The sequence below is a fragment of the Theobroma cacao genome, chromosome 10 (assembly GCF_000208745.1).
Source record: "Theobroma cacao cultivar B97-61/B2 chromosome 10, Criollo_cocoa_genome_V2, whole genome shotgun sequence".
Classification (NCBI taxonomy): Eukaryota; Viridiplantae; Streptophyta; class Magnoliopsida; order Malvales; family Malvaceae; genus Theobroma; species Theobroma cacao.
In genome coordinates, this window is record NC_030859.1 from 1484536 (window position 1) to 1509009 (window position 24474).

A 24474-nucleotide genomic window follows, 5' to 3' on the forward strand; every position below is an offset into this window, starting at 1 on the left:
TGTAATAAATAATGAAAATATGAAGTAACGGTTCCATTCAAATCATGCCAAGTAATCACGTTCTTATAAAATCAGTTATTTATTTTGTAAATCATTAATATGAGCTCGCCCCGAAACAAATATTTACTGTTTAATGCTTACATATAATGTGTAACAAATACTCAAGATGTGGAGTAATGATTTCAAGCAAATCATGACACGTTCTTAAAAAAAATCAATTATTTACTCCAAAACTCATTAATATGAGCTCAACTTGAAACAAATATTTACCGTTTAATGCTTATATATAATGTGTAACAAATAATCGAGACGTGGAGTAACAATTCTATTCAAATCATGACACAAAATCATGTTATGCAAAAAAATCAATTTTTATTTCAAAAATCGTTAACATGTACTTGACCGAAACAAATATTTACTGCTTAATACTTAAATGTAATGTGTAACAAATAATTGAGACGTAGAGCAACGATTCCATTCATATCATGAAACATAATCATGTTATTAGAAAAAAAAAGTCAATTGTTTACTTTAAAAATTGTTTATATGAACTTGGCCGAAACAAATATTTACCAATTAATACTTACATATAATGTGCAACAAATAATCAAAATATGAAGTAACGGTTTTATTCAAATCAGGACACGTAATCACATTCTTAAAAAAAATCAATTTTTTACTCCAAAAATCGTTAATTCAAATCTAATCGAAACAAATATTTACTGTTTAATACTTACATAAAATGTGTAACAAATAATCAAGACGTAAAGTAATGGTTTCATTAAATCATCCTATTATAGTTAATATAAGTTAATTTTTTTAAATAAAAATAAAAATTTATGGTAACATATTTTTATGTCATAAAAGAAAGAAAACAAAAGAATTTAATGCCCTGCTAGGTTTGGGAAACAGGGTAAAACAGTAAGTTCACGTGGATGGACACATCCATGGGCTCCAAACTAGCTGACGACCTTTGTTATTTTATCATTATATTTGAACGTATTCCTTACTCAGACGATGGAGAGGGAAAGCTATATGCTTTCAATGTCATGAAAGAGAGAGAGAGAGAAATCAATCCAACAAAAACTAACGATCAGAAAGTCATTTTTCATTTTTCAAAGAGAGACGTTACCCCAATGGCACGTGCCCATCTCTTCTTCTTCTTCTGAGAAGTTCAAAAATCAAATCTTTTAACTCCCACCCCACCATCCTCGCCACACCCAGCTAATGTCTTCTCTTTGTAACCCAAAGACTTAGCCTTTTTGTTTTTGGTAGTTTAGTTAGCAGGACCCTTTGAGATGATGGAGGTTTTGTTGAAGAAGAAAGATGATTGGACTGAGTCTGTTAGTGGGTTGAGTAGTTGTACTGGTGAGTCTAAGGAAAATAGTAGTAGTAGTAATAGTTCCAGTGGATCAAGTTCAGCGAAATTGGTTGACAAAGTTAAGGTTAGTAAGGCTAGAGGATCAGGGTCAGGGTCAGGGTCAGCTTCACCTCCTCTTTTGGGTTGGCCTATAAGGAGAGCTACTACTGCTAATGCGGCTGTTGCTGCTATTACTACTGCTAGTACAGTGTCAAAGAACTCAGATGTTTCTAATGGAAATGGAGATGAAGTCAAGAGTAGTAATGAAGATGACAAGTTTGAAAAACTGGGTTCAAAGATTAATGGTTAGTGATGTTGTTTTCAAATTTAAATTTTGGATTTTTCCTTTCTGGTTTATGGTTAGGTAGAGAGAGGTAGCTCTATATTCCATAAATCCCATAAATCCCGTTCTCCATTTCAAAATTCTAACATGAGACCAACTGTGTGAGATGTCTATGGGAGAATTTGTTTTCTTTCTTGGCTTTGGATTTCGCCAATTTAGACCAATCTGTGATTTTCTTCTTCCAAGTCTAATTCTTTTTTCTTTTTGATATTTAAATAGAGATTGATATGATGAAAGAGAGGTTTGCAAAGTTGTTGCTTGGTGAAGACATGTCAGGTTCAGGAAAAGGGGTTTGCACGGCTTTGGCTATTTCAAATGCCATTACCAATCTCTGTGGTATGCTCTCTCTCTCTCTCTCTCTCTGAATTTGTGGATTTTTGAGGTTCTTGTTCCAATTTAATTGATTTTGTTCTTTTAGTGAACTTATTAAATTTGTAAATACTCTATGTAGCTACCGTATTTGGGCAATTGTGGAGATTAGAGCCTATAGCTGAGGAGAAGAAATCCATGTGGAAAAGAGAGATGGAATGGCTAGTTTGTGTTAGTGACCACATTGTTGAGTTGATACCCTCTTGGCAAAATTTTCCAGATGGAAGTAAGCTTGAGGTAATTGTCATCTTTAGTCTTCAAATAGTTCAGAATCGTTTTTTGTTACAGTAAAAACGGAAAAAAGAAGAAAAATTTCAGAATAATGTGAAATTTTGAAAAGTTATACTTTCTCAATCTGTAAAATCCTCTTTGGTTGCTGAGGAAAGCATTGGAAAAGAAAAGATCTTTTAATCTTTTGGAAATTTCACGGTTTGCAATAGAATGTTTAAGTTTTAGTAAATTAAGCTAAATTCAGCTGTTTTGCTGTTTTTAGCTATGAAATTCAACAATCAGAGAGCATATTTCCAAATCAGATGGCACCCAATTTAAAGTTTTTTGTCATTTAACTGTTTCTACTTTCTCCTGTGTTTTTCATAGGTCATGACTTGCAGGCCTAGATCAGATATTTTCATCAATCTCCCAGCCCTGCGCAAGCTAGATAACATGCTTCTGGTAAGAGCTAACAATGCTTGCTTTATGGTTCTTGGTTGTCTTAATTTTGGGTACTACAAGTTCATGTTTTAAACATAAGCTGGCTTTTGCTGTGGCAGGATATATTAGATAGTTTCACCAACACAGAGTTTTGGTATGTTGATCAAGGGATTATAGCCCCAGATGCTGATGGGTCAGCCTCCTTTCGGAAAACACTGCAACGCCAGGAGGAGAAGTGGTGGTTACCTGTGCCCCGTGTGCCTACTGGCGGTCTCAGTGATAATGCAAGAAAGCAACTGAATCACACGCGTGAGTGCACAAATCAAATATTAAAAGCTGCTATGGCCATCAACGGCATCTCATTATCAGAAATGGAAGTTCCAGACTCGTACTTGGACACTCTTCCGAAGGTCTGATAATTATACCTATTTTGATCTCTTGTTATGTGTTCATTTCATGAACTGCATTTAGGTAGATGAATAATGCCAAAAGTTCCTACTTTACCTCTTAAATCTAGCAACGGTTTGTTAGTTATGCCAACTACCTCCATTACAAGAAGAACTTTTCAATTGATATTGCTGCTTTCAAGCTACTGAACCACCTTGTTTAATTGTTATAGACCAAAACATAGATCAGAGAAATACTGCCATGGTTAGTTATTTACCTTATAATGCTATACCATTCAAAGATAATGTGACAGTTTTCCAAAATGTTGTTGCAGAATGGAAGAGCTTGTCTAGGAGACCTAATTTATAGGTATATTACCTCTGATCAATTCTCAGCAGAGTGCCTGCTTGATTTCCTTGATCTATCCTCTGAACATATTGCTCTTGAGATTGCAAATCGTGTTGAAGCCTCAATATATGTGTGGCGTCGAAGATCTCACTCGAAGCCCCCAATCAATCCTAACCGATCTACTGCAAAATCATCATGGGAAATGGTAAAAGACCTAATGGTTGATGGAGACAAGAGAGAATTTCTTGCAGAAAGAGCTGAAAGTCTCCTGCTTTGCTTGAAGCAGCGATTCCCTGCTTTGACTCAAACTACCTTGGATACCAGCAAAATCCAATGCAACAAGGTATGAATCCATTCTTCGGAAATATCTGGTTTTGTCGAATGCTACTTTTCTCCCACCAAATGTTACTCAGGTATAACTTATTTTAAATTTTCAGGATGTTGGGAAGTCTATTCTTGAAAGCTATTCAAGAGTTCTGGAAAGCCTGGCATATAACATTGTGGCACGCATTGATGATTTGTTATATGTAGATGACTTAACTAAGCATTCAGAAAAAGTGTCATCGATTCCTACAGTTAGTGTAATTGCGCACAAAAAAGTTTCAATCCCATATTCGGTGCCTGTCTCTAGCACTCCCTATAAAACAGCAATCACCACGCCAAGCTTTTCACCTGCACCACTGATCAGCCCTGTAAGGGGAGAGAGAACTCCTTTTCTCAAGGAGAACAACAACAACAACAACAGCAAGCCTCACCGCCGTGGCTTTGGAGTGAAGAGGGTCTTGACTAACTATCTTGGAGTTGATTCAAAAGCAAAGATATGTGGCAATGCAACAGATCGTTCATCAATTATGAATTCTAACAGTACAGAGAGCTCAGGGAATCAAAAGGATCACATTACATCAAAACAATCATCAGCATACCAGAATGGGACCAGAATGCGACAAGTTCCTCCGCGATATACTGTCACTTGAGATTGTCCTATAGAGGAAAAGAATAAGATGAGACAAATAGAATAGTTAATGACAGAAAACTTCTGGTTGTAGTAAGATACTAATGTGTATGAGTTCCATTTTTATATATTTTAGGTTGTGTTCATGATATTCTTGTAGTTTCAAGCAGGCTGCTATTTGTATCAAAGCAGCCTACTCTTGTTTAGGGTGTTACAACTGTGTGTTAATGTGAATGTAACTGAGATGAGATAAAATACAGTCATGAGATGCTTGTTCACTCCATCTCTTCAACCTTGAAATGCAGGTTATTTTTTCTTTGATGGTATAAAATAAAAACTTATGGGGCATTCCGAGAATTGAACTCAGGACCTCTCGCACCCTAAGCGAGAATCATACCACTAGACCAAATGCCCTTATTGGTTCAAAAGTAGAAAGAGAGTATTGATACACTGGAAAGGTTGCAGAACATCCAAGGAGAAGGGCATGCTAGGAGGCAGCTTCAATATGACACTTCAGTTAAGCATTTCCATGAATAAACTACTAGTACAAACAAATGCATTTAGATCTTCCAACAACTAAAAGATGAAATATCCAACATAACATTGATGAATTTAGTAAATGTCAAAAAAAGAAATAGGAAGCATTGGTTATGATGATCACAACTATTTATACAAATGTAAATTGAGGTAGAGAATCAAAATTTAGACTTACAAGACTATTTTAGATGCTTGATTTTGTTATAAATTTATTGTTTTAAGAATTGTTATATAACAAGTATAACAACATACATACAGTAATGAGAATCATAGAAAGAGTAGAACAATTATATCATATGAATAGAAGCGAAAATAAGACAGAACAAGTAGTAAGGTTTATGGGTTAATTTCATTGTTAAAATGTTATAGAGAAATTGATTTGATGACTAAGTGTGAAGGTAGTTTAGAGGTCTTCCTGACTAAACTCCACTATATTGTTAGACCAAAACTCTCTCCAACTAGTCAATATGCATAGTAAGTTCATGCGTTATTCTCATGATAAATGTGTTGTTCCATAATTTATGTGTTCTTTCCCTAATGAGCTATTCTCCCTATGATGAATGTGTTCTTTTCATACGTGTTTTTCCCATGATGTCTACCAAATACTTTCTCGTCAATTGCTTCTAAGAAACCGCTTCTGCTTGGTAATCCATAAGAGCCTTGACAATTCATTAAGGACACTAGAAATTCAATAGACTTTTTCTTTGAGATATTCTCTCAAGCTCTCTCTCTCTCTAAGCTATTCTCAAATATTTTCTTTTTAATTTAGCTTTTTTCATTTTATTCCCAACTGATGCTTTTTGATTGAAAACAGTTTAGTTAATCGACTCTTGTTGATGTGTCGGTTGAGGGTAGTGGCTTGGGCAGTTGATAGGCTCGATCGTCACCAGCCAACGCCTAACAACCTTCCTAAACTTCGTTCCTCCCTCATCTAACTGATCGCATAGCCAATCGTTGTAGTCAATCATAGTTTGGTCAATTTTCTTATTTGCATCAGTTAGTGGCCTGGTCGACTTGGTCAAATGCGACCTCCTCCGTGATTTAAATCGATCACACCGACCGATGCTGAACTCTGCTAATTTGTATCCCTCACATCTTACCATAAGTACTCAAATAACATTCTTTCTTTTCCTTTCAGTTGCTTCTAGCACATCTCATTTCAGTTGTTGCAACATTACTCCTCTTCTTACTAAAAGGATCTCTTGACAACTAAAAATATGATACCATGACATTTGATAAAAATAGATTGAAAGAACATAAAATCCATACAAAATATGTTTTTATGAACCACTATTGTCGAGTAGGTTGAGAACATACCCAACAAGAAGAAACATAACAAAGCATCCATTTCAAGTTAACATCGAACAAAACACAACACTCTAAATCAATTGAAGAACAAACAATTTAACACTTCGATAGCAAGGTCGTTGTAGTATAGTGGTGAGTATTCCCGCCTGTCACGCGGGTGACCCGGGTTCGATCCCCGGCAACGGCGGCATCTTTTTTCTACCTAAAAGCTTCCTTCGAAAAAGAAAAAGGGAAAACCTTTCTTCTTCCTTACTCAACACTTTCTTTTTCTTTTTTGACACATTTTACGGGAAAAAAAAGGCCATAAAATTCCAACAACCTTGAACTAAACAATGCGAGCTAAAACGCAACAGTCACCGTAACAGAGACAAAGAGATCTCCGCCGTCTGATCTTACTACTGAAACTCTCCCACCCGTCCGATCATGACAACCAGCATCCACGTCACCGCCTTGGACAGCGTCGTGAACGTGAACTCCCTCTTCACTTTAGCGGTCTTCATCGGCCTAACCTGGAACCCTTACGATTCCAGCAACACCCTCGTCAACCCAGGCAGCCCATGTTTCCCGAACTTGAGAATCGCTGAAGACTTGATAAAGTTCCACGTCTACTCCTTCAGCTCCTTCCTCTTCTCCAGCCTCGTCGCTTTAGCTCTCAAGCAAGCTATCAAGATCTCCAAGTCCCATGCTTTGAACATCCACATTAACTTCCGAGGAGCTGAGTTTTTGGAACACGTTGATGTTAATAAGTCGTTGCTTCGTGTCGGGATGTTGGTTTCGGGTGCTGGGTCGGTGGCTGGATGTGTGTTTTTGATGTTGGCTTTGGTTAATGTTGTTCAGATTAAGGTTGGGACTTTGGCTTGTGGGAGTGGACATGCGCTTGCGGCGGTTGTTCCTCTTGTGATCTTGGTCCCGCTTGCTCTTTTGATCTATGTTTGTGTTGGGCTTTATGCTTTTACTCGTTAAGGTTTGTACTTTCTTGTTGTATTATGTAGGTGGAATTATAGCAGAATGAAGGGAAAAGACTGAACTTTGAGACTGTTGGGTGGTTTCTTAGGTATTTGTGGCTGTTTGTTGTATGATCTAGGTGGTATTATACTGAATCAAGGAGAAAAAAAAGTTTAAAATTTGAGAATGTTGATCTTTTTTTATCTTGGATTTTTGGAATTTTAATGTTTCTGGGTGCTTTTTGTTGTTTGATCTAAGGTGGAATGGAATTATAATGGAACAAGGCTATAAAGATTCGAACTTGAATGTTGTTGATGTTTTAATTTGGGTTATTGATTACTTCTATGTATATTTTTCTTGTATGATATAGGTGTGGTATTATGATGAAACAAAGGGAAAGTTGAAACAGTGAAAGTGTTGTTTGATTCTGTAACTTTTCACTTGGGCTTTTGATTTTGTTTTTATTATTGTTGTATCAGTTTTGGTATCAAGTAGGGTTGAGATTAGCTCCAGGTTTCAGAAGAGTAGTGTTTGGAAAATTGCTAGAGTTTGTATTTCAATGGATAGATAAACAGGGAACTGAGTTGCTGATTGAGATTTCAAAGGGCATTGATGTCTTGAAGATTGACTCTGGTTTGCCTTAATGCGTTTTTAGCTGAAGACCCACAGTAAAAACACAACTACATATAGAAAAACGAAAACCACAAGCTTATCAGCCCACAAAGATGCTGTGAAGGCAGACGAGAAGTAGGTAATATAGTAAATTGCTAGACTAGGTTTTTTTTTTATAAGCTAACTCTGGTTGGTTGGCTTGAAATTATACCTTCTTTCAGTTGTTTCCATTACTATTTTATTGCTGTATTTACTTTGGCTTGTGCTGCATGATTCTGGTTTGCATGAATGTTTAAACCTTGGATGGTTTTCATAAAGTTAGGGGAAAGAGAGTCCAGTGAAACAAGGTGTAATATATGACTTGATAGTCAGGTTAACTCTGAATCAATGTTCTGGAATATTAGGGCTAACTGCTGACAAAGACTTTTCTTAAGTTCTATGTCCATTGTAATTGATTGACTTCACTTGTATTTGGCTATTTTTTATCTATTTGTTTCAGTATAAATTGTTCAGAAGTGTCATTGTTTCAGTATAAGTCATCGAGAAGTGTCATTGTTTCAGTTTAAGTTGTTCAGAAGTGTCCCTGAATTGCATTGAAGAAATGGGAGCTCCAATGAAGTACACCTGTGTTGTAGTGTTTCTTGTGATTTTGAGCATTGCTGGGTTCAATGGAGTAGATGGATATGGCCCATGTGGGAAACATGACATCGAGAAGGAAGCTGAGAAGCTGGCTCCTTGTACGAAGGCAGCTCAATATTTGGAAGCTCCAGTTTCTAAGCGTTGCTGCACTGTCATGGAGAAAAAGCTCAAGAATCCTGACTGCCTGTGTGCTATTATGTTTTCTCATACAGCTAGGAGTGCTGGAGTCAATCCAGAAGTTGCTGTCACCATTCCCAAACGCTGCAACATTCCTGTTCGTCCCGTGGGTCACAAGTGTGGAGGTAGAATTTACATATTATTCTACTTTACTCTCATATAATGGTTCTAGTGGTAGTCATTTTGCCTTCTAGCATCTCATGAGGCTATTGTTTATCTCTTGCAGCTTTCCCACTGGTTTAAGCGTGAAGACTCTCATGGTTCTTCTTCCTGTACTAAACTACTCGGTGTTAGCAGTATCAGTGTGCGGATTTTGTCCTTGTTGCTAGTCAATCCAGTTGACCAGTTTCACTGTGACATCCAGCCTTTTAAGTAATAAATAAAACTGCTGTTGTATCTTTGAATAACAAATGAAATTGTAGTTGTTGCTTTTGAATATTAAATAAAAGTTCAGTAATCTTTCAGAAGCATTTGTATCTTGTTGCTCAAACAACCTTTTTCTCAGTAATGGAGAGGATCACTTGAGTTGAAAGATCTAACTGATACCATTCTTGAAGGATAATTTCATGTTTCAAGTGAATGAAATTGGGTGGACAGGGGGAAAATGTTATGCTTTCTCCGTTCTTTCCTATTCTGTGGGTGAACATCACAGCTTCTAAGAACTATCACACCCAACTTTCTTTTTTTTTTATGCTGAAACAATTGGATAAGCTAAAAGCACTTAGTTGTTCAGCTCCAGGGGCCTTTTCCAAACTGAAAATCTTGCTCCAGGGTTATCTTCCTTCCCTATTATCTACCTTGAAGATACCCACTAAAAAAAATGGTAGAGATTTCATTCAAACTAGAAGAGACAAGACAGGATAAAAGCAACAAAGAAGCAGTTAAAGCAATGGTTGGTGACAGTGTGGGAATATACAGTTTTTAGCCAAAGTTATCAGATTCTGAACGATATGACTTGCAACTTGTAAGAGGAGAACAGCTGGTGATTCTGCAAATAGAGTAGACAAGGCCTAGTCCTAGCATGAAGGTGAATGATGCAAGTGGGTCATTCATAATTTACTGGGTTTTTTGCTTGTCAACAGTGGTTAAACAGCTGTTGGCGAAACAGCAGGAGAACCTGCCAACAAGGGAGTTGCAGACTTGTACTAGATTGGTGAGAAAGCTAGCTGTGGATGCTTTAATAGGGCCCCCATTGGTAGAAATATAACATTAAAAAAATAAAAAAGAGATGAGGATGAGCCGATAGGAAAAGAGAAAAGGAGTCCAAGATGTCGTAAAGCTGTCTGATCCCCAGATAAATGTTCTGATTGCCTTCGTTTGTGACACACTCACATTTGTGCTGATAATACCTATCTTTTGTCACTTAGTAGAATTTTTCTACAAGCAAGCAACCTTTTTTAGTTCTCATTGCACTGGAGATAGCATCATCCCCGGGTAATTGTTACTGTTGACAGTCCATACACTCCTCACTAAGCTAATAAGAGGAACACTGGTGCTCTGATTCCCACTTCTCTTCAAGTTAAAGACAAGAAGATTTGTATTTTGTACATATGTTTCAACTGAAATTGGGGTTTCAATTATGTTGTTAATGAGGAAATTGGAGTTTCTAGACTCTAGAGAAAGAGGGTGTAATGGATATGTTGGTAGGTTTTGAACTTGTTAGATGCTATGCTGGCAGCTGCTCATGAAAAAGATTTCTTTCTTGCCCCTTCAGGATAAAGAAGTAGTGGAATTACAGTAATGACTTTAGCCAGCACTAACCGCCATTGGCTTAAAATAGCCAGGTAATTCCCAAAATACATGTCTTTGGAGTAGTAGGTGCTGCAATAAACAAAACGCTTTTGTCTAGTGCTACCTCCACTATGATTTGTGGGTTTCACATGTATTACCCTTAAAGAAACCTTTTTGAGCTTCTTGTTTCACTATAAATTTTGAAGTTGAGAAGTGTTTATGCATTGCAATATTGAAGAAAAAAAAAAAAATGAAGTACATCTGCTTTCTGGTGTTTGTTGCTATTCTGGGCATTGCTGTGCTCAATATAGCAGAAGGTGCTGGTGAGTGTGGGAGATCATCCCCTGACAGGGAAGCCTGGAAGTTGGCTCCTTGTGCAATGGCAGCACAGGATTCGAATGCTCAAGTGTCTGACAGTTGCTGCCAGCAGGTGAAGAAAATGGGCCAGAATCCAAGATGCCTCTGTGCTGTTATGCTTTCTAACACAGCTAAGAGTTCTGGAGTCAAGCCAGAAATTGCTGTCACCATTCCTAAACGCTGCAACATTCCTGATCGTCCTGTGGGTTACAAATGTGGAGGTACATATATGTTTTATTTGCATAGGATTGATCACAGTTTTCTTTACACATTTGTCCTCTGCTTTATAAGATCTCTACAAGGTTAATTCTCATTTTTCTGCTTCTGATGTTTTTGCAGATTACACTTTGCCTTGAACATGAAGGACCCAAGTCATGGTTCCCGGTGCTGTGTGCCTAACATTAGAAGTACCCTGTGTGCTGGATTTTATGCTTTTCTTTAACTAGTTCATCTAGCTGATGAATTGACCGTGACATCTGGCTATTTGAATGATAAATAAAAAGCTTGTGTTTAGTTATCTTTCTATAACATTTTTCTTATTGCTCAGTTCTCAGAAACCTTTCTCCCCCATAAAATGTCATCCTTATTAGAAGTTGCAGAGTGGGACCCTTAGCTTGCTTGATTCCTCTATAAAATAGACCAGAATTATGGAATCTGGTATCCAATCAGGTGACTTTCCTGTTCTTTAAATTGGTTTAAGTTTGTGATCATTCATTGTATACAAGACAGCCTAAAATGAATCTAATCTTGAAAGTGGAATCCATTTTGAGACAGGGGCAGGACGTATATGTCAATAGTTATACTAATTGATTTGCTTGTGGGTAAAAATCCCAAGAGAGAATAGTTCAGTACATGGAGACTAGACTAGTCAAGCAAAAGAAACGTATAATACAAGGTTCCGCAAACTGCCCTAAACATATTAGCTTGCAGGTGAGACTGGCTCAAAGTGGAAGAGTTGGGACAAAAAGAACCACAACATTCAGCCTCAAGTCCTAAGCTGTATTATGCTCTACATGCTTCTACCGTACGGCTAGCTGTCTACCAGCTTATTTCCATAGTGTAAAGATTGATCATACTGCCAGTATTCCTGCAAAAATAGTCCTTGAAACATAGTTTCAATCAGCTGGATCAAAGGAAATATGCAAAGAACAATGAAAGTATGCTAGGCTACATGAATAGTACTCTATGAATAAATTTTCGAAGTGGTAAATGTAAATGAACTAAAAATCCATAACAGAAGGGTGCATATACAGATAAAGGAAAAAGAAATCCGTCAGGGAATTCTTAATATATACCTTAGAGTATTGGGATGGCAAATTTGCATTATTTTGGATTGAGATGTTAGTAATAAAGTGAGCCTGCACAAACAAAGAATAATCGGTTAAAGACTGTTTAATACTGTGATGTATAAAGACAATGAAGGGTATTTGATTTATCTTCAAAAATCCACTGCTTTGCATACCCTGCCACCAGTTCCCTCTTGAAGCACCACTAGAATTGTTCCCATTGGGATCATCATCTTCCCCATCCTTTTTGAACTGTCAAAACAAAAGCAAAAAGAACAGAGAAAGCCCTGCTAATTAGCATAAAGGGGAGTCCTCTAAAGAAACATAAAACAAAAAATTGCTTGGAGACTAGGAAGAAAATTAAATGGTCTAGGGGAAGGTTAAAATCTAAGGTTTGAATCGTCGTGCGCCTTAAATTTGTTCAATTGCGAAGGGAAAAGGAAAAAGCGCAGCAAGATGAAGGACCTATATGCCCTCAGAAAACAGACAATATTCTCACAGGGTGGCACAGAGAAAGGTGTATCAGTTAAGTAGTATTGTGATGTGTGTTATACATACATAATGTTGAGGCTCATTGGTATTCTTCCTTGGAGAATAGTTTTCTTGTCCTCCATAGTAAATTGATGAGCTGAAATAGCAAGGTTCCACTGTTTCATTCTGATAAATGGATGAACTCTTGTCTTTGTGAGTTGTGCAACTGCTCCTTCCCTTGCTATCAGTGGAATGATCTGAAACAAACATGTGCAAGGTTCACATTACATATGCTAATATTCATCTTTCTCATGCCATCAGTTACTTGAGAATCCAGTAAAAGCTGGCCTGAGACCTATCATCAGTAATTTGACTCCAAATATATGGTTTTGTTTTATATCAAAAAACTCAACATTTCCTGCAAATCCATCCAAGAACCAGCAGAAAAGTCAATGACAAAGTTAAATAATTAACAACATTGGTACAAACAAGGGCCGACAAACCTGGGTTTCCATATTTGCCATGATGGGGCAAACCCTGATTATTCCATGATCCCATCATTCCAGAGTGACTGGAGTCCCTCCCTAGCACCTGAAATAAGAAAGTGAACAATTTAGACCTTTGCAGCAATACATGTAAAAATGACCAGAAAAATTAATAAACATTAGAACATAAAAGAAGGAAAATCACAACAAAAAGAAGCCATGCATAGTAAGGAGTCTCCAAGGTAAGGTTCCATTGCAAAGTCCATAGGCAACTTTCTCTCACATTCTAATCCAAAAGCACTACCTAGTTAGTATTGGAATATACAGATCAGCCTACCATTTGTTTCTTATCCTTCACTTCCTATATCCATTGATGCAAATCACTTAGCAAAGTAAAATATTCAAAAGAAAAAAATGAGTACTCCACTAGCTAGAATCAACCGACCAAGTGAATATAGCATAAATAAGGGTACAACAAGCACCTGATGTACGGGCTTAGTGTTATGTACAGCTTCCCTGCATCATTTTAAGAATCATTCACTAAAATAAATCCCATCAACTTTTTATCATCATCATACATTTAAAACCAAGTCCAATCCAATTCCGTCATGAAGTTGGAAACAAGAAACAAATAAACAAACAAACTATAGGCAATAAACCATCTTTGTCCTTTATGTATCAACTTCTTAACTTCCAATCAAGCATTACCTCCCTATATCAAATTTCACATATTAGTAAATAGTTGCCTAAAGAGAAAACGGTACTTTTTTCTTTTCATTCTAAACCATCAAAACTTTAGCAAAGTTGAATCATTTATGGAAAAAAAGAGAGGAGAGAAAAAGATCAGGAGAGTGAACTTGTTGAAGCAAAAGGAATGTTTACCGTTGATGGGGGAGGGAAAATAGTCCCAAAAATCCCACTTGTGGAGGATGAAGAAGAAGAGTCCTTGGGACCAAAGAGATGATCGAAAGAAACAGATGATGATGATGATGATAATGAAGAAGAAGAAGAGGAAGAAGAACCACACACTTGGCTTTTGTTTTCCATACTCTTTTAACTTAAAAGAGCTTTCTTTGTCAACCAACGAACAAAACTACTCTTTGATAGATATATATCTCTTTAACAGGAAACTACCCTCAAAAAAAGAGACCAAACAAAAGAAAACAAAAGGAGGCTGGCAGTGGATAAGATTTGTCTTTCAGGAAAGAAGAAAAAAATAACAAAGCAAACAGATAACGAATAAAGAAGGCAGGATACAGCAGGAAATGCAAGGGGCAAAGCAGAGTTAGAGAGAGAAAGAAAGAGAGAGAGCACGTGAAGACTGCGGATGCACAGATATCGTTGGCAAACCGTCTAAGCTATTTATAAGCCCCAAAAAAAGGCTTTAACTTCAACTTCGACCCCCACCCATATGGATTTTGGAGGAAGCCAAAGGCTAAAGAAAACCCCATGTGAATACATTCATTCTCTGTCTGGTTTTTGACACCTGGGGGCATCAATCAACTCCCAAGTGGACATTCTTGCCTAAACCCAACACTTGCGTGCCATGTGTCCCCTTTGGGTATATCTTTGACCTTTGTGAAAACCCCATAAACAAAAAAGAAACAATTTAGAGTTAAGCAGAAGACTCTTAGCTGTTGGTGTTTCATCATGTGTGATAGAATTACTGGATAAGGTTGCTGGGTCTCAAGTTGAAGGTGTGAGATATGCCATTTTTACATAATAAACAGTTGACTCTTTGGAAGGAGTTTTCATCATCCCCCTCTGATCAGCAGAATCATTTGAAGATACCATTATGCCATGCAATGAAAGGTATTAGAGCAATCTATCTTCTTTACAAATCTTTGAAGAATCAAGGACCGAATATATGTTTCTTGAAGACAAGATTGAGAAGGTGTGTGACATTCTTTTATTGTCTTTCAACTTGTAGAGATATCATTTTGATATTGGGAAAATCAAAATGTGATAAAAAAAGGTTACAATCGAATCTTAATAGAAGTTTAATTTATTCTCGAATATCATTATTTAATACATCAATTTGATAAATGAGTTTAAAAGATTGGTATATATTTATTTCGATATTTTTTTGTAAAATAATTATTTAATTACGTGTTCATCATATAAACGGTTTTGTAAAAATTGAAAACATTATTCAATTTTTATTAAAATCGAAAACATTTAAGGTTACTCTACGTGTCGGAATTTATCATACTCCAATGGAGTATATTTAAAATTTGTATGTATAAGATAATAGTCCATTTGTTATATAAAACAGTAAATTAGATTTCTTAGCTAAAGCTACAATGATTTAGCATATTATTTTTCAAGTCGGACAATGTTTAACTGAAAATAGAAAAGATTCCAGAGAGTTGTAATTTACTTGGATAATACCAAAAAGAGAAAACAAAAGGGGACCATAGGGAGGGAGAGAGAGGTTGGGGATTAGATAATGACATTTAATTAATTAATTAATTAGCATCTCATCATGGCAATAGCAATGATTAGTTGCCACATCTTTTCCTTTAATCTCATCAAACCCTAGCTAAGCTGTGTGGATTCATGGTTAGCACAAGAGCTGTAAAGATCTATTCAAAACTTGTCATTGGAGGAATCAAGATAACTCTCTCAACCCTCTCCTAATCTTGATCATCCCAAAGGCTAAACTGATTACCTGGTTTTCATACATATCTCTGGCATTTTAGAAGTTGACAAAGAACATTTTATACTTGAATTTAGATAAACATGATTTCTGGATAAGGTTCTTAAGCCATCAAATCTTATATTACTACTTAACAAATATGATGATTAATAAGGGACTCTTTAATCAAGTCATATCATGTACAGTGAAAAGCAATAAGGATGTAATTTCAAGATTCGAATTCGAAACTTTTAAAATAAAAAATAAAGACGAAATTTCAAAATTCGAATTTGAAACTTTTAAGATTGAGTCTTAAAGTTTAACCGTAAAAAGTTTTTTCGGGAAATTGTGTTAATACTTTTATAAGAACTTATACTAATATTTTCTAAAGTTGTTATTCGATAATATTAACAAAGAGATATGCAAAGCATAAATGATTTATATACCTTAGGATGATGATCTGGTAGTTCGGGAATTTCTTTGATATCATTTCCTTTTAGGTTCTTTTTGGATAGCTATGGATAAGTGCTTAAGAATGAAACCCTTTTTCCTTTCTTTCTTTCCTTCATGTATGTGCCAATTTCCAAGTGCAGAGAAGTTAAACTTTTTACTACATGCTACACCATTGGGTTTTTGTTTGACAGCATATGCCTAGCCCCCCCTGCTCTCTCTCTCTCTCTCTCTCTCTCTCTCTTTCCTATCCATTTCACTTTTCCAAGAAGTTCATTAGCAAATGCATTGATACTTGGAAATTCTATTATTCGCCCCCAAGCTCTTGCTAACACCAGATGAAGCTTGAAAAGATGTACTTGTTGAAGTCATATACAGGATCATATTCTTTTCTGCAGGGAGACTTTCCTCACTCCCTTAATTTTACTTGTAAGGAACAATAATTGCTTGTCATGAATTTTGGATCCTAGGAGGGGGCTAGCTAGGTTCACCTCGTCCACATACAATGGGCAATTATATTCAACGAGAGTTCGCTAGGTGGCACATCATGCATCCCTGTTATTGTGTTATCATTCTCTTCAAACTTTTTTTTTTTTATATTTGATTGACAAAAGTATGACATAAAGTTACCAGACAAGAGATAATCGTTTTCCATCTCATCGATTTCCTTCATTTTTTTCATTTTTAAGATTTGAATTCAATATTCTTAAGTTAAAAATAATAAGTACTTACTTAGGGTATCTCGTTAAAGATAAGAACGTTGCGAAAAGAAAATAATTAAAAAGTAAATTACTCGAAGACTCAATTTGATATAATATTATATTAACTTAAATATTATTAAAAAATGAGCACGTATTTATTTAATAATTTACACTTAATATAGTATGCTAATATAAAATTCAATATTCATGGTTAATGAACCACAAGCCTTATATATATTGAGAAATATATAGGAATATTATTGACTGGAATTTTTCTTTGCATTAATCATCAATTACTAAAAAAGGAGAAGACACATGAATTTCCTTGCAAACTAAAAATGGGAAATGATTCCCTTAATATTCAAGCAAAATGTGATGTCATTGATGCCACATCCTCTTAATAATTGCAAAACTTTATACAACTTTCAAAAGCATAATAATTTTCTTTGACTTAAAATGTTCAAACAATATTTCTTTGTGATTCTATGTATTCTCCACTAATGTTTCATTATTATTGTAATTTTTATTTATATAAATAATTTCATAAAAACAAAAAAACAACCTTGAGAAAATATTCAAATTCTTTGATAAATGATATCAAAGCCTTTTTAAAAATTGATATTATTGTGATATTTGTAAAAAAAAAAAATTTATGAGTTTCATAAGTTTGAATGAATAACTAGGAGAATAAATTGGTTGTAATTAATTTTCCAGCTTTTTTTGGATTCCAAATTCACTCTTTCCATTGGTCTACATACCAATTTATATGGAAATTGTGGTTAGAATTTCATAACTCCACAAAGGAATTTGATCCACTAGTCAAATTGCAACAAGTGAAGAACATTCTTTAGATTGTCAGAATCTCAGACAATTTGCCTTGCATTTTAAGTAATTTTCATGGGGCCTATCCTTTTTCCATATATATATTATAAGCGGGTAAATTAAATAGACTTTCTGGGGCCTTTGCTCTTTGGTAGTGTATTTCTATAAAAGAGTACATGCACGTACACATACAAATACATATATATAATTTATTATTTAAGTTGTGCGTAATAAAAGGTCAAATTTTATATCCATTTATACTTACATGAAGGGTTAAAAATAAAGAGTATGGATGTGGAAAAAAAATGTCATTTTAAGAATAGATATTTTCAAAGATTTAACCCTCGACGATGTTGGCATATTGCACTTGAATATTATAGATTAACAGTATATTGTATATATCTTTTTATTCAAAGAATTGGGTTTTCAGATTTTTTTTTCTTCACAATTTTATTTAAAGTAAAAGAATAGAACATTTGTTATTACAATGAAAAGATACGGAATAATAAACAATTTGCAAAACTTATAATTAATGATTTGAAGTTTTATGTAAATTAATACTTTTATATTAGATAAAATTTTATATTATTTATATTAATTTTTAAATAGAAACTTATTTAATATAAACTTAAAAAGGAAAAAAATATATGAGATTTAATGACATAAAAATTAAGGAACTAATGATAGAATTTCATAATTAACTGAAGTTTAACTGTAATACATAATTCTCAATAATTAAATTAGATATATTTATTAACTTGAATGTATAACTTTTTATGGGATTAATATATATGTTATGTGTTACCAAATTGATTACTGGATTTAATAAGCTAATTACAAACATTTTGTAGGTGAATTTTTTAGTTTAAACGTCTCAATCAAAAAATTAATAATGTACTGCATTTCCTTTTCTCTTAATCATAATTTTTTTAATTAAAAGTTTGAGATATTTCATTAAAAATCGCATCCGTGGTGTTATTTAAGATTTTTTGCGAAAATGACAAAAAACTTATGATGACATCAATAAATTTGACCAAAGGATAAGATTCTCTTAATCATAATTGATTTGCAAAGAAGCAATCTAATCTAAGAAAAGCAAAAAGGTGATGCATGGGTTCATCTCATTCTGGTTTAATTTGACAGAAGAGATTTGTGCTTCATGTTTATCAAAGTTACACATGAATAAAAGCAAAATCCATTAATTCTCTATTGTCAAATCTACTTATTTTGTCTTAAATGAACTATATATATATTTTCAATTTGTCAGCTGAAAGTAGATAATCAAGCTACCTTAATATCTATATATATATATATAATTAAGCATAAGAGAAAAGGTTAATACAGAAAACCATGGAATCCTATTATTCATAAGATCAGAGCTGGTATTTCCATGGAAGGCATTGAATCTTTGGGCAAGAATGAGAGGCATTCCATGAGCTCTTGCATTCACCTCCTTCACCATCACAGCACTTGCATACAACTCCCAAGGTGGCAAAATTTGCATACCCTACATATATTCCATCATGGAAAATCGATCAAAGTTCATGTATAATCTCATTTCAAGAGAGTAAATTAATCTTTTATTTTGAATCTAACACACATACATATGCATATATANCTAACAATACATATATATATATATATATATATATATATATATATAAAAGAAAACGAGTAGAAAGAGATTGAATACTAACCTCGAACGCGTTTGAGAACCCTACTCTCAACATTTATGAAGTTCCGAGACAGTACAAGGATCATGAAGAGCAAGACGAAGAACCCAAAATTTTTAGCCATAGCCAAAGCTGGGAAATTGGACGAAATGTCAATGCTTTGATAATTAAAGAAAGCTTGTAATAAGAGTGGGGGGTGTTTTTCAATTGATCATGCAATGGCAGCTCTTTTATAACCAAAGATTGGGTGGTAGATCTTGAAGAACTAAAGATATCCAACGTGCCACGCGTTTTCAATTTGCCTCAAAGTCTCTCTAGCGTAGGGCATAAGTGTGAATGGATCTCAATAATTAGAAAATTTTTGGAAGGAGACGGTCCACACAAAAAGAGAAAGTTTGCTTCAAATAATTTAATCAAATTTTCACACCTTTATTTAAATAATTTGATTCCACATTATCTTTTACGAAAATGACATCATCTTATAGTTTTTTGAAAAATTTAAAAAGTTAAATTCAATTACTTCGATCAAAACAAAATTAAATATCTGTTCAAAACTTTGAACCAAATTTATCATCAACGATTCAACATTTTCAACTTACCAATTTTTGGAGAGTCCGATCTTATTTTATTTTCGGATAAAAAATGATTTTTGGGGTTTTTATTTTACTTTTTTTACCTTTTGTTTTAGTTGGCTTAGGTTAGTATAGTGTAAAAGGTTTACCCTTTTCTATTATTCTTCTTTGACCTTATGTTTTCTATGAGCTTTGATTTCAATGTCATTAGTTATTAAGATGGTTAATTGGAATGTTAGACTTAATCATTTGTGCTTTAGTTTGTGTTTATTACCTTCTAGAGAAGAAACCCTCAAGTGGATTTTCTTTTCCAATCCATTGGTTGAATTAAGCAACGAGAGAAAATTGTACCTTATGCATTATCATAAAAACATTACAAAAATTTATGTTTTTTCCAATGAAAATATTTCATAGGAAAGATTTCGTTGAAAAATTTCAATGGATGCTAATTTTACTATTTTTCAACAGAATTTATCGATTGGAAAAATGTGATTGGAAGTTTTCTAGACATCAAAAAAAATTCCACTGCTACTAAATGTTTTGACGAAATTTTCCATTGAAAGAAACCATTACCGTAGAAATTATTGATTGAATATTTTAATGGTGAATTCCGTCAATATTAATAATTTTAATTTTTTTAATAGTTGAAAACAAATGAAATATTCCATTGAAATATTGGTTCACATGGGTATTGGCAAATCTTCACTTAATTGGTCCTAAGTTTAAAGTATGATTTTCGACATCATTTTCATATCATCTTGTTGAACGTGTCAAACGGGTCAAATCTATATCATATATATATATATAAAGAAACCTCATATATCAACTCAATTTCATAATATACAAAACTTTTTACACTATTGTAAGAAAAAATGAAATGAAAATCCTAGGAAAAATTCAATGAACTTGCAAAATGAATCACAGACATTCAATTAACTTGCAAAAGTGGCAGCAGAGATTTGACTAATTTATTCGAACAAAGAAAATGAATTACACCTTTTCGGCACATGCTATATTGGTTTCCAGAACTACTTGGAAAAAGAATTCCAGGGAATTTCCTTTTAGTCAAGTAGAAATGGTGACTTGCTTATCCTCTCCATCAAATGAAATCCAAGACTTCTTTTAAGGGGTACATTGTCACCCCAAAATAAATGCTTCTTTGTATGCTATGGGTATCTAGAATTTTAGAATCAAACGTGTGGACCGCGACTAAGTGTGAAATCAATATCGCAGAATTTTTAAATAATTTAATTTTTTTGATTTTGCGTATTAAATAGTATTGATTTTTCGTTTCATCGTGATTATTGAGAACTTACATCAGGAATACGATAAGACGAATTTTTCATGAAAACGATAGTAAATGATAAAAATTTCGATTAAAATAAACAATATTGCTCGAGAATCAGACTCAGAGTCGTCACTCTTACCAAAAATTTTCCAAGTTTAATTGAGGTAAAGAAAATTGAAAATCATGACCATGAAAGATAAGGGTGAACGAAGATGAGAAGAATTGATATAATGGAATCTATTGTGGGTTATGACTTAGAAAAAGTGATTAATCTTTGTCTGATATGGCAACATTTTCAACCTCATATATCAGTGTCTAGTCTATTTTTTCTCCAGCATCTTTCCTCTCACAACTCAAATTCTCAATGCCTTCTTCCAACCGTCCAAAAAATATTTCAAATACTTGGCAACCTTGACTATGACTAGGATTAATGAACAATGTCAATTAGCCTAGCAATAATGTTAAACAATTAGTTATAAGCCTAGGATTAAAAGTTTTGCATAGGTTGAAAATGGGAAGTTTTCTTCAAATTACTTTTAAGAAATCTCCATTATTCTTCTTATAAATTGTCGGCTTCTGTTAAGCATAGTCATAGCAATTGCTGTATGCTTTTAATTTTTGAAGAATTTATTATAGTCGTTATTGGTTATTCTAATTTTCAATGGATAATCAGACATGAAAAATAAATATTTGTCTGTATTCTTCTATTCTATTCTTTGACTTGAACCCTAAATTTGAGTTATGAAAAAAGGGAAAAAAAACTATTGCATGTTTAGATTCAATTCTTGAATTTCTTGCTATGCTTTGTGTTAGATTATATGTATATATATATTAATTCTTTGACTTGAACCCAAATTTGAGTTATGAAAAAAGGGAAAAAAAATACTATTGCATGTTTAGATTCAATTCTTGGATTTCTTGCTATGCTTTGTGTTAGATTATATATATATTAATTCTTTGACTTGAACTCAAATTTGAGTTATGAAAAAGGGGAATAAAATACTATTGCATGTTTAGATTCAATTCTTGGATTTCTTGCTATGCTTTGTGTTAGATTATATATATATTAATTCTTTGACTTGAACCCAAATTTGAGTTATGAAAAAAGGGAAAAAAATTACTATTGCATGTTTAGATTCAATTCTTGGATTTCTTGCTATGCTTTGTGTTAGATTATATATATATATATTAATTCTTTTACTTGAACCCAAATTTAAGTTATGAAAAAAGGGAAAAAAAAACTATTGCATGTTTACATTCAATTCTTGGATTTCTTGCTATGCTTTGTGTTAGATTATATGTATATATATATTAATTCTTTGACTTGAACCCAAATTTGAGTTATGAAAAAGGGGAAAAAAATACTATTGCATGTTTAGATTCAATTCTTGGATTTCTTGCTATGCTTTGTGTTAGATTATATATATATATATTCTTTGACTTGAACCCAAATTTGAGTTATGAAAAAAGGGAAAAAAATTACTATTGCATGTTTAGATTCAATTCTTGGATTTCTTGCTATGCTTTGTGTTAGATTATATATATATATATTAATTCTTTTACTTGAACCCAAATTTAAGTTATGAAAAAAGGGAAAAAAAAACTATTGCATGTTTACATTCAATTCTTGGATTTCTTGCTATGCTTTGTGTTAGATTATATGTATATATATATTAATTCTTTGACTTGAACCCCAAATTTGAGTTATGAAAAAAGGGAAAAAAAATACTATTGCATGTTTAGATTCAATTCTTGGATTTCTTGCTACGCTTTGTGTTAGATCACACACACACACACACACACATATATATATATATTGGTGGATTCTTCATATAGGATGTGGGCTAGATGAATTGCCAAACCAGCTGATCTTTGTTCAAAGCCCAAAATGGGCATTGGCTTATATATGTCTCATACTGTAAAGCCACTTTAGGTTGATTTAGTTTTTTTAATTCCGCTCCTCTTTCTCTTTATTCATGTTTGATTTTTCTCCTACCAAGATTGGCAATTCTTTTCTATGTTTCCTCTCAAATTTAATGTAACAATTAAATGTAATGATAGGATGCATGCAAGAAATTAATTATTCTTAAGTCTTGACTTTTCAATTTTTTTTGTTATATTAGAGGGCCGGTTCGTTTGATCTTCTCTCCTCCTTAATTTCTGACTTAGCTTCAACGATTGCAAAACACATATATAAATAAATCAATAATTGAATTAAAATTACAATGTATATGTCACAAATTAATTGATGGTCACATTATCTTCATCACCATCTTAAATTTTTGATTAGCCTATCAGCTTCTTATTTCCATATTTATTTTGAAAGTCAACTGATTTGAAAAATAATTAATTTCATTGTCAATTTGTAAATATTGATTCTCATTAATCATCACCTTCTCCACCCAAATACACAAACTATATATCTTTCTAGTTAGATATATAATAATTAAGTCAACTATAGGAACTTGTCATATTTGTGAATTTAATTTTCGCTCTTTTTATGGAAGGTAAATTCATCTAGATATCAAAAAATTAATTAATTATTAGAATTTAAATATTATAATTGAATCATTTCCTATTGATTTAAATTCAAGATAATCAATCACTAAATTTAACGTAGTATCAGAGATGAAATTCAAGTTCTGTAAAATTCACAAATGACACTCTTTTCATTAATTATTTGCTTCATGTAATGTCTCCTCTTGGGAGCTTATGTATAGTACTTTATACATTTTTTTTCAAGTTTAAACTGTTTTTTTATAATAAGATACAAGTGTAAATCCGTTAATCATTTATTCGATAATTTGTATGCAAGAAAACATGTTATAATTTAAATATGATAATCGCCCTTGTACACAAAGGCAAGAGATTTTCGAGCACAAATGTTATATTCTATCAAAAAAAGAAACTAGCTTAGGAAACATTGCCTTTACCATAGGTAAATGACCATTTCTTATTATAGAAATTTGTAATATAAGACACAAGTTACATTCCAATTTCAAACATTTAAGAAATTTGTAAATGACCGATGAATATAGCTTAAGATCTTCCATGCTAAACAAAGGGAGGAGAGTTGAGAGATTGAGAAACCTTTCAATCCTTTAATTAATGAAGGCTCATGTCTCATGAGACGTAAAACGTTTAAAATGTATGCTAACAAGCTAATGGAATTTCCATTATTTAAAACAGTGGTTTCCAGAGAGAAAATGCTTATGCTCCTTGGCTGTGATTAGTTGATGCTCTACACACACCTCGGCATAGTTGATTTAGAAACCAGCTCAGGAGGCTTGGCTATCATTTGAGACCTCCATGTCCCTTTAAGGTTTGCTGATGATTATTACACATAATTTGCTTGCTGATTGTGATTGGGTT

General features: G+C 33.6%; 5 protein-coding genes, 1 long non-coding RNA gene and 2 other non-coding genes across 10 annotated transcripts; 5 read left to right on the forward strand and 3 right to left on the reverse strand.

Moving 5' to 3' along the window:
- LOC18585983 (rop guanine nucleotide exchange factor 5) lies at positions 1062-4728 on the forward strand. Its single transcript, XM_018128553.1, has 7 exons — positions 1062-1665; positions 1923-2039; positions 2155-2309; positions 2670-2744; positions 2843-3133; positions 3445-3801; positions 3896-4728. The coding sequence occupies exons 1-7, from the start codon at positions 1299-1301 to the stop codon at positions 4430-4432; spliced, it is 1899 nt and encodes a 632-aa protein (XP_017984042.1). The 5' UTR covers positions 1062-1298; the 3' UTR covers positions 4433-4728.
- Positions 4753-4824, reverse strand: TRNAP-AGG. Its single transcript has one exon. It is a non-coding gene; the product is annotated as a tRNA-Pro (tRNA).
- On the forward strand, positions 6371-6442 carry TRNAD-GUC. Its single transcript has one exon. It is a non-coding gene; the product is annotated as a tRNA-Asp (tRNA).
- Positions 6504-7502, forward strand: LOC108660424. The gene has a single exon (XM_018129672.1). The coding sequence runs from the start codon at positions 6679-6681 to the stop codon at positions 7216-7218; it is 540 nt and encodes a 179-aa protein (XP_017985161.1). The 5' UTR covers positions 6504-6678; the 3' UTR covers positions 7219-7502.
- LOC18585985 lies at positions 7610-9098 on the forward strand. The gene is made up of 2 exons (XM_018129674.1): positions 7610-8753; positions 8855-9098. The coding sequence occupies exons 1-2, from the start codon at positions 8414-8416 to the stop codon at positions 8869-8871; spliced, it is 357 nt and encodes a 118-aa protein (XP_017985163.1). The 5' UTR covers positions 7610-8413; the 3' UTR covers positions 8872-9098.
- On the forward strand, positions 10496-11269 carry LOC18585987. Its single transcript, XM_007009092.2, has 2 exons — positions 10496-10937; positions 11056-11269. The coding sequence occupies exons 1-2, from the start codon at positions 10610-10612 to the stop codon at positions 11070-11072; spliced, it is 345 nt and encodes a 114-aa protein (XP_007009154.1). The 5' UTR covers positions 10496-10609; the 3' UTR covers positions 11073-11269.
- LOC18585988 (GATA zinc finger domain-containing protein 8) lies at positions 11501-14866 on the reverse strand. 3 transcript variants are annotated; one of them, XM_007009094.2, is made up of 6 exons: positions 13841-14866; positions 12977-13064; positions 12561-12730; positions 12179-12254; positions 12012-12074; positions 11501-11817 (listed from the first exon to the last, which is right to left on the reverse strand). In XM_007009094.2, exons 1-5 carry the CDS (start codon positions 14003-14005, stop codon positions 12058-12060), a joined length of 516 nt encoding a protein of 171 aa, XP_007009156.2. In that variant the 5' UTR covers positions 14006-14866; the 3' UTR covers positions 11501-11817; positions 12012-12057. The 3 variants fall into 3 exon arrangements, with proteins under 3 accessions (XP_007009156.2, XP_007009155.2, XP_017985130.1); XM_007009093.2 differs by having other exon boundaries at positions 11501-11803; positions 13841-14865; XM_018129641.1 differs by lacking the exon at positions 13841-14866 and adding an exon at positions 13441-13702 and having other exon boundaries at positions 11503-11803.
- On the reverse strand, positions 18616-19491 carry LOC18585989. Its single transcript, XR_001929728.1, has 2 exons — positions 19267-19491; positions 18616-19076 (listed from the first exon to the last, which is right to left on the reverse strand). It is a non-coding gene; the product is annotated as an uncharacterized LOC18585989 (long non-coding RNA).